At 37.5% G+C, this 10,649-nt stretch overlaps 1 protein-coding gene across 1 annotated transcript in view; it reads right to left on the bottom strand.

Moving 5' to 3' along the window:
* Positions 1-503: 503 nt before the first annotated feature.
* Positions 504-10,649, bottom strand: part of LOC127499141 (leucine-rich repeat and fibronectin type-III domain-containing protein 2) — a 121,252-nt gene continuing 111,106 nt past the window's right edge. The window contains exons 4-5 of the mRNA XM_051869300.1: positions 8,186-9,581; positions 504-4,117 (exon numbers count right to left, since the gene is read on the bottom strand). Coding sequence (XP_051725260.1) covers positions 3,151-4,117; positions 8,186-9,561 — 2,343 coding nt within the window. The 5' untranslated portion in view covers positions 9,562-9,581 and the 3' untranslated portion in view covers positions 504-3,150. The remainder of the gene's footprint in view (positions 4,118-8,185; positions 9,582-10,649) is intronic.

Raw genomic sequence — 10,649 nt, 5'->3', positions numbered from 1 at the left:
AACAATGAGCTTTTTTATTTTCAAAAGATGGAGAATTTGATTGCTCATGGCTAGATGCCTTTAAATAAACCATGACAACATGCTAAATAAAATGTGTAAAGCATAAATTAAACTCTGTGGGAGGTATCTGAGGCAGCAGGGATAATGCATGACAAGTACGTTTGATATGAGATTACACGTCATGGCAAGTGTGTGCATCTCAGTGGGCAGTGTGTCATATTTTAATGTTTTATGACTACTACAGTCTATTAAGTTTTCTTGTGCACCCCATGAGTGGCTTCATGTAATTTTTGAAGATATCCCCTCAGAGGAAATTCATTAAAAATTGTGTCTGGCTAAAATTATGTGAGAATGAAATCCCCAATTGCAGTGACTTGAATGAATAAGACAACGAATAAGATAAATCATTCTGTCTGAGAACACCTTAAGGCAGAAAAGCAGAGACAATAAGCAAAAACACACTAATAAAAAAATAAAATCTGGGAGTAGACATATAAACTCAGGCAAGTAGACAAAAAACAGACAATTTTAAATCTTATGAATTCTGTGTGTTTATCTTGTTGTAGCAAAATCTTTTGAACACAGAAATGGTTTAGAATGAATAAGTCTTTTTTTTCTACAACTCCAAGTGAAAAACGCGACTATGCTGCTTCACATTTACGCATATGTCATAACGATACGTTAAAGCACCTTCTCATTTTTTTCTGACCAGGAAAATAAGAGGATCACTGTACAGATTACCATCATACATTCTTATATAATTTTTATACAAAAAAGTCATAGAAAGAATCATATACCAAGAGCAGTAACAAATTATAAACAATGGATGTTGCAAATCTATAATGTGGCTTACATTGGTTTGGTTAAAAGAAAAAGAATACTACTAATAATAATGAATAAAATAAAAATGTTTTGTTTACTTATCCATGTCTTTTCTGTATAGATCTGTAACAGTAAAACAATCTAAACCATATACAGTGGCATTGTATCAGACAAAAAAGGCAATAAAACTGTTAGCTTTTCACAAAATAGAAAAATAAAGATTTTTCAAAATAAGAAAAATAGACATTGTATGTTATGATCCTTTGGGTGAAACTTTCTAGGAACATCGGATCTATAGTACACACTTAACTAAATTAAATAGGCATTATGATGTCTGCAATGTAATTTAACAGTGAATTGACTGGAGATTTTTACAGATAATACATCTAGATAATTTATTTTATAAACCATTACAACAAAACAATGCATCATATGTAACGTAATTCAGGGAGAAGATAAAGGTAAGGTCACAGAAACGTGACCCTATACAAAATCCAGTCCCAATTTAATCCTGCGCAAAGACAGTAGCAATATTTTGTCATAAAACCTCACTCTCGTAATAACATTCACAACTACTTTAAAATGTAAGCGTAATGCAGTATAGATGTGTTCATAGGAAGTATCACCACATTTTGAACTGGTAAAATTTGACATAATGACTATACGTGATTTATTGAGGTCTTAAACATCATGTAACCAACACTTTTCATCCGAAGCAACTTACACTATGCTAATAGCAGGATAGTCCCCGTGGAGCAACCTGAGGTTAAGTGCCTTCACTCAAGGGCACAACGACGATAGAGAAGCTCTGTTTCTCTCCAGATCATAATTCACCTCTGTGTGAAATCAAGCTTGCCACCGTCATTTGGCACTAATAAAGGTTTCTACACAAAACTGTGATCCAGATCCTGTCCTAAATATCTCTTTCACAACATATTGTCTGGTGTAACACTCTGACCTACATTTCAGAATTAAGTCTTGAGGGGCTTGTTGTGAAGAATAGGAAATAGGGAATAGATGTATAGTTATAGTGTTATTACCATGTAATTACCATCATTAAATATTAGAGAATGCTAAAACTTTATCTTACCCATAGATTATGCGATACCATGTTACAGTGATTGTGTAAGGTGGTAAATGGTAATACCATGTACTCAATGATTCTCATATTCACATAGTATTTACTCCAAGGTACCTGAAGAATATAGTGGTATTACAACCATCTTGGTATTTACCATTTTCATACGTTTTCATTCTTTATTTAGGGTAGACCAAAGGAACATCGAACAGAGCCTCTCTTTGGTTTGGTATGCAATGCATTAGTTGGGTATGAAATATATTTTGTAAATATCTATTTGCATAAATAATATGTAGCTCTGACTAGTACTGTTCTGTACCAGTACTAAACGAAAATTGCAGCGATTTGATCAAACGACAGCCAGCTTTCAAACTCGACAAACAACAAATGTGATAGATGCACTGAAAGAAAAAAAAGAAGAAGAAAACAGGCACATAATGTCATGAAACATCACTGAAAATAAGCAGATTAAGTTTGCAGATATGATTATGACAAAGAAATCTTCTTGAATTACAGATTTGTGTAAAATACGTTTGAGAGATTGTATTGTGTTCTTCAGTTGTTCAGGAAAAATATTGTTTCTGAATCTGACTTACTGTATAGAAAATGTAATTAAACAAATTAATGGTGTAACACTGGGGTACAACACTAGAATTAACTTAAAAAGTAGAAATGACAAAAAAAGAAAATAAGAACCTACAAAATTTCATTACATTTGCATTTCTTTTTTTCATTTCATCCGCTAAATTATGTAGTCCTGTCTCATGGGAACACTTGGTCCATTGTGATGCACATCCACTTAGCTGAAGAAAATCCTCTTGGCAAACTGCAGTGCACAGTCGGATAAATTCTCTCTTTTATTCCCCCTGCTTTTCTGAGATACCCCACATCCCTTGTTCTTGGGTATTTATTCATATCTGCTTAAATGCTTGAAGGCAACTGGAGATATCCTTCATCCAGGTCTCAATAAACAGGACCAGCCCTGGCCTCGGCTGCTTGCCTAACTCAGACACAAACCTTTGAACTTCTTTGTGATCAAATGAACAGAAGGACAATATTGACATGGAAAATCATGCATTACACAGTCATGGCCACTGCTGAGGTGTCTTTTCATTACAGCCATTTGAGTCCTTCTTGTCGTCATATGATGCAGCAAGTTCATGTCCTTTTCACCTGACGGGTTCCAAGAATACATTATTTTTTTGTTTGTTTGTTTGTTTGTTTTTGGCAGAGAAAATCTGATGTCTCTGTCAGACTGTACTCTCCATAACCCACTCAGAGCTATCAAATGTTGCTTTCTCACCTTCCCCCTCGCTCTCGTCACACTGCAGGAGCATGCCGTTGACCGAGAGACTCCTCTTAGTCCAAATGTTGCTAATGCGTCGTGGGTAGCTAAGGCACTGTGAAGCACCAAAGTCGCCCATGTCGAATGAGTGGCTGCGCTTGGGCTTGTTCTCTGATGGCAACATTACAAGCTTTCCAAGCTTGGAATCTCCTCTGCCTAGAAGAGGCTCCTTGTCAGTGGGGGGTCTCATGGCCATCGCCATGGTTCCTGAGGAAGATGGTCCTCCCGGATCTCTTGCGGGAACCCTCAGGTCCAGCGAGGCAAATGCCCCAAGTAGGTTATCCAGGTTTGGTCGTGCCTTGGTTGACGACTGCTTCCATCGGTTGGGCAAGGTGTTAGAATCCCCATGTCGGTTAAAGGACTCGACTTTCTCGCTTCCAAGAGAGTCAGCCGAGGAGGATGAAGAGGATGAGATGCTACTCTGCAAGGACCCACACTTAAACTCCACCACTTCATCTCGCATCACCACTACAGTCTTTGGAGTCTGTGGTGTAGGAGCGCCGTTGTTAAGCCGCTGTGTGGCCTGCGTTCTCCCATTGGTCTGGGAGTAAGTGTTGCTCACTGTCACTAACTTTGCAACCTGCAAACCACTGTTCACTTTATAGCGGACCATAAGAATGACGATAAAGACCAGCAAAGTGGCCACGATTACTCCGCCAATCACCAAAATCATGGTTCCTCCTAGAAACTGACTGTGCAGCGACTGGCAGCGGGGGTACTCATCACGTGTCTCAAATTGCACACAGCCAACTATGTTAGTCGCGGTGAGTGTGGTGGCGGTGTCTTCCCAGATGGCCAACACGCACAGGTCATACTGCATCCCTGGCATCAGGTTGTTGACCAAGAAGGATTTGCTGATCGCTGGAATCATCCTGTGAACAAAAAGACACTGATGTTAATACCGACTCTCTATATTCGTGAAGCAGGAGATTGGAGCCACAGGTATATGATACTGAAGGTTGTTATTAAAATGCACATACTGATTGCTCATTGCTTTATTGTGGATGCACATGATGCTCTGTGCATTGGCAGAAAACAATAATTAATCCTTGTATTATGGTGAAAACTTAATTACTTGGAAAGCACTGATCATATCAACCTTGGAAGTTCATTTAGATGAAATGATTTTGAAATGAGGTCTATTGTGTAGTCAATAGAGCCAGAAATAAAAAGCAGTTGTTTTTGACTGACAGAAAGCAATGTGGGGATTACGTAAATTTCGCTATTTGAAAATAAACTTAACACTTCAATTTGACGTTCTTGTCAACCCTGAATCATTTCAGGATTAAAAAAAATCATGAATCAGGATATATATGTGTGTGTTCCTTGATTTGTTAGAAGAAAGATCTGGCTTACACTCCACTCAACCTCTAAAAATCACCTTGAGTACAGAGGGCATGTAATCACAAATGATCTTTTTCTGACTGCATTAACTCATCATTATCTAGAACATTCGTTGCAGATACCTGGCAGTGGATGTAGACTGAGAATACTAATTAGAGTGCAATCATTTACCCAACTACCCTGCTCTGTGAAGGTTAAGTAATTGAATAGAAGTGTCCAAGGTTTTTTTTTTTTTTTTTCAGATTCTGGACAAATGCAAAAGAAAGTGTACAATTTCATGTATTTGGAGATTATTGGTAAAACTTTATAATAATTATACAGTATTTACAAATCTTTTGCAAACTAGTAGTTTATAGTTAATGGTAACACTTTATTTTAAGGTGACGTAGTTACGTTACTACATGTACTTACTATAACAATAACAGTAAATGATGCATAATAACAAGTAACCAACCCTAAACCAAACCCTAACCGTAACTCTATAGTAAGTACATGTAGTTAATTTATATTACTCAGTACTTATTTGAGTATGTACAATGTAACTATGTCACCTTAAAATAAAGTGTAACCTAGTTATTAAATAATAATTTATAAACTGTAGTTAAAGGGTTAGTTCACCCCAAAATGAAAATAATGTCATTTATTACTCACCCTCATGCCGTTCCACACCCGTAAGACCTTCGTTAATCTTCGGAACGCAAATTAAGATATTTTTGTTGAAATCCGATGGCTCAGTGAGGCCTGCATAGCCAGCAATGACATTTCCTCTGTCAAGATCCATTAATGTACTAAAAACATATTTAAATCAGTTCATGTGAGTACAGTGGTTCAATATTAATATTATAAAGCGACGAGAATATTTTTGGTGCAGCAAAAAAAAACAAAATAACGACTTATATAGTGATGGCCGATTTCAAAACACTGCTTCATGAAGCTTCGGAGCGTTATGAATCTTTTGTGTCGAATCACAAACTGATTTAAATATTGAGAGAGGAAATGTCATTACTGGCTATGCAGGCCTCACTGAACCATCGGATTTCAACAAAAATATCTTAATTTGTGTTCCGAAGATGAAAAAAGGTCTTACGGGTGTGGAACAGCATGGGGGTGAGTAATAAATGACATTATTTTCCTTTTTGGGTGAACTAACCCTTTAATACACTAACAGATATACAAACAGTGAGTTCTTCATTCATTGTCACTGTAATTAACAAATTATTATTTTTTAATTAGCTCATATATAAAGAGTTAGATGATGTTTTGTAACAACTTAATTACCGTATATAGTTTTGACTTTAAATTAGGTCATGGAATATCAGAACCTTTATTGGACATTAATTACATTAGTATTAAGAGTTTCTTAAAATGTAAAGAGTTCCTTACCATAAGTTTAAATTACAAGCAATAATAAGAATAAGAAAATGTGAAAAGAATAATATGTAGGCCTATTTGTCTTTGTACTAGGGTTCTATGCAGAATGATATATAAAATTAAAAATAGTAATTCTGTCATTATTTACTTACCCTCATAACAATCCAAACCTCTGAATTTCTTTCTGTGGAAGTAGATAGCGACTTTTCCATTTTCTTTTTCATGCAGATAAGTGAACAAATTTTTCAATAAACTGTTTATCCATTTCTCAAGTTCAGCGATCAAGTTGCAGCACTTATCAGCCCACTGGAAGGGGCAATTTTCAGCGTATAACATTTGTTTTGGCCTATTTCACAATTTACACAAAGCTATCGTATAGATTCAGAAGAAATATAGTGCATGGGTCAAAATTTTATCTTGCATCCTTTTTTGAAGCTTGAAAGCTTAAGTCCCTAGTCATTTTAAGCGCATGGGCAAGAAAGACCAACATAGTCTTCAGACTTTCAGCTTTTGCGTTCTACAAAAGAAATAGAGTCATGAAAAATTAAAAGGGTGAGTAAACGAAGAAAGAATTTTTATTTTGGGGTGAATGAAAAAAATAATATTTGGTTTCATAAGCATTTGATATGGTTCTTAATCGAATGCTTTGCCTAGAACTACCATATCATGGGATACTGTATTTTGTGTTAGAGACATCCTTTACAGCAGTAAAACCACATGTAGAGCAGGGCAGCCTGACACATTGTCTACAGTAAGCCTGTATGCCAGCTAGTCCATTACTCATTCATAATTGCTTTCCCATCACAGGAGAAGACACTACATTCAGTAGTGACAGCTTTACGAGAAAGCCCAACTTTTTTCCACTCAAGCCTTAGTGATTGATTTTTTTTTTCTTTGTTGTTGCCAGAATCCAGGTTAACACTGCTCTTCCAAGAAAGAGGGGGGAAAAAAAACAGATCTCTGGATAATGCCACATGTAGTCTTCATCATGAAGTCATTTAGTAATAGAGAGAGGCACCAGGCACCAAAAATGAACAGTTATACTCATACCGTGTAGATTATATACTCTTTCCAAAACATGAAAAGCTCTGTTTTTCACAAGTCAAAGAAACTAGACAGCCTGAAGGTTTAAAATTTAGACAGTTTGATAAGGAAACCCATCACTTTAAATATAAACTGATGTAGATGATGTAGATAAAAAGAAACTAAGTGAGAGATGTGAGCTGAAATTAAAATCAAAAGGATAAAGCATATTCTGTTCTGTTGCCTCAGGCTTGTAATAGTGATGATCATGCTGGTTGTATTATGCTAAGAAAAAAAAGCCTAGAGGTGATAGGGATTTCTACACATTATTTATTTCACAAAGAGAAAATGTTGCATTTGATTAAAAGATGATGAAATCAATCTTTCAACAGCTAATAGAGGCTAATTTAAATAAAAAATGACTGTGGCACCTCTGTGTCTTGTGACTTTAACTTTGTGACAAAAAAAAAAAAAATCTAAACATCCTTATGAATGTATTTATGAATGTCCTTACGAAGATATTAACTAGATGTCAACTATTTATTAACAAAAAGTTCAGATATTAGGAATTCTTTTAAATGTAAACAACCTTTCAGACCTCTATAACAAACATGTTTTTAATTTGGTGTGTATGACTTAAAAACCTTGTTGAGAATAAGTTTAAAGTGTTTCAGGGAAATGAACTGGACGCTGTATATTACATGACTTTAAATGTACATAACAAAACTATACTTTACTTGAAAGTACTCCTGTTGCTGTTGGTGGGTTTTAGACATAATTTGTAGGTAACTGATTCGCTAAAGGGTAAGTGAGTCAATGGTAAGGCACCTTATTGTCTTAGCTATAACAGTCGCAGAACACCATTAACACAATTAGGATGAGCCTATAAGTAGGCATGTGACTGGTCGGTTGAAAAGATGCAAAAACAATGTCTCAGCATAAGTGAGTCACCTTTTAAATGTCACTGCATTAAGTATCTTCAGCATTAACCTATTGAACCTATTAACATTATCTGCTTAAATGAACTGAATTCAATTAATTTACAAGACTGAATTGAGTTATAGAATACATTATGTATCTCTAAATCAATCTAATGATAATCTCCACAGATATTCAAAGAAAAACTAAAGGGCAGGTGAAAGTACATGCCTAATTACTGTGTAGCTGGGTGGTTTAAAGAAAAAGCAGCATGGAATATTTACCTATAAATCAGGACATCATCCTCTGAACAGTTGTATTGGAGCTGGTACATTTTGACTTTGGGTGCCACTTTGCTAACCATCCACTTGATCAGAGCAGAGACTGCGGTGACCTCTGACACTGACACTACCTGTTCTGGTTGGACTTTGGTCTCCCCTTTACCGGTTTTTGTGGAGCTGGTGATGTCAGATAGTCTGGACTTTGGCTGAGATGTGCGGTTAGTTCCATTGCTAAGGTGGGGAAGCTGGATAATGGAAAGCTCAATTGAGGCTGTTGATTCTCCTGCTGCGTTTGCAGCAATGCAAGTAAATGTCCCATAATCCTTAGAGGTGGTGACCATAATGTCTAAAGTACCATTTTCATACACCGTAGCCCTGGATGAGTTACTGATTAGTCGGTCATCTGGAGCAACCCAGTGTATGAGAGGCATAGGGTCACCCACAGCCTTGCAGCGTAAACTGGCCGTCTGTCCCTCCAGGACCAAAAGCTTATGGGTATGCTGGGTAATTAACGGTGGTTCACAGACAAACTCTTCCTCTCGAACATACCAGAAGTAGCGGCCTTTCAGACTTGGAGGGGAGGCGCATGTTTCCATGTCGTCTTCCCGCTCTAGACGCCGCAACCACAGAATCTCACAGTTACAGTGAAGAGGATTCCCACCAAAGCTTAGAGACAGGATAGGGGCAAATGGTGTACTAAGAACGGTGTTGCTCTGTGACCGAGCAAAGATGGGATCTGGCGGAAGCTTCTGGAGACGGTTTGATGTAAGATCCAGCCTTGCCAGCTTTTCAAGATCAGTAAAAGTGCCCTCAGCAATGTGGCTGATGAGGTTGTGGTCCAGGCTTAGTTGGTGTAAGTTGAGCATTTTGCGAATGGCATCCCAGGGAACGCCCCGCAGGTTGTTGTAGGAGAGATCTAGGTCCTCCAAGGTGAGCAGCAGATCATCGAAAGCTTCTTTGGAGATATGAGTCAGCTGGTTGTTGTTTAGGATGAGGTGTTGCAAGTTCACCAAGCCTCGTAGGACATCTGGGCCAAGCTCTGTCAACCGGTTACTGTCCAGGTGCAGCGAACGCAGGGTTTCAAGATCTACAAAGGAGAAGGGCTGGATGAAGCTGATGGTGTTTCGTGACAGTGTGAGGTCCACAAGGCCGGTCATGTTGGTGAAGTCCTGCTGAGTAATTTTGATGATGTAGTTTCCTCCCAGACGTAATTCCACAGTTCTTCTGTCAATGTCAGGGGGCACGAACAGCAGACCTTTGGACGGGCACAATGTGCCCAAGGACTCTGAGAGGTTCTGACAGACACAATATTTAGGGCAGGCGGTGGTCATCATCACTGCGCTTCCCAGGAGGAGGAGGCTGCAGAGCACTTTGGCCATGGTAAATCACAAGCAGGGACCTGGGTAGACAACAAGAAATACAATGGTCAGTCCTTTTTGGTTATGCAATTACCAACTGATTTAATGCCGCTGCAATGGCTATATGAAAAAAAAAAAAAAAAATCCTAAATGAAAGGGTATTGTTTGGATGTGCCTAACCCCAAACTATGGCATTTTAAAGTTTTGTTATTGCTGGTGTCAACTAACAAAAGTCTTTTAACTTTATTAAGATATTTACTGAAGAATAGACACAAAAAGATCTCTCAAAACAATCCTCGTCAGAGCACTAAGAAGACATTAAGGTATAAAATATGTTTTATAGTTGTTGGATGCATAGGTGTTTGACGTTATATCCATATGTGAATTCCGCAGTAGGCTCCATACCTCTGACACAGAGAGAACGGATGACTGCACTCACCCTCAAACGACAGCCCATAATTCTTGAAGACATTTGTATCATCAATTCCAAATATACTCAAAACCTAAATCAATTTTAATCAGTGCTCTGCCAGACTGATTCTCTAATGGAAAGGCAGGGTTGGTGGAGCTGTTTTAGGTGTGTATGAGAAGGTGAAGGGGTGATTTTTATTTCCAAGAATTAAAGGACAAAGCTGGCAGCATTCATACAATAAATCATAATACCTTTATCAATACCTTCACTTATATCTTCTATCTAAGATTCCTATAAACCCCAGATACACAGAGTTCTGGTTGCAAAAACGTATGAGTTTTCAAGTTTACGAAGAGAAAGTATGCAGATCTGAGTATTTTTAAAAACAGAGAGTTATACAGAAGGTGACTAGCATTGGAATCTAGACTGTAGCTAGTCTTAGAACCACAGAAAATCAGCAAGACTTTTGCAAAAAGCAATATTGTGATTACCCTAACCATGTAATCAAAATTGTTTGCAACAAAAATAAATTGTCACATAGAGAGGATAGATATTTTCAATGGCACTTTAACTGATGTGCAATCAGTGTTTGTTAATGCCAGATATTTATGCCACGGCTGTATTTTGCTAGAATGCAAATAGTTGATGTCAAACAATTTGCCCTCCCAGCTACAACAAAAACACTACTAGCACATAA

The sequence above is a fragment of the Ctenopharyngodon idella genome, chromosome 17 (assembly GCF_019924925.1).
Source record: "Ctenopharyngodon idella isolate HZGC_01 chromosome 17, HZGC01, whole genome shotgun sequence".
Taxonomy (NCBI): domain Eukaryota; kingdom Metazoa; phylum Chordata; class Actinopteri; order Cypriniformes; family Xenocyprididae; genus Ctenopharyngodon; species Ctenopharyngodon idella.
Note: the sequence above shows the minus strand (reverse complement) of the source record. Positions and strands in the feature narration are given on the sequence as shown.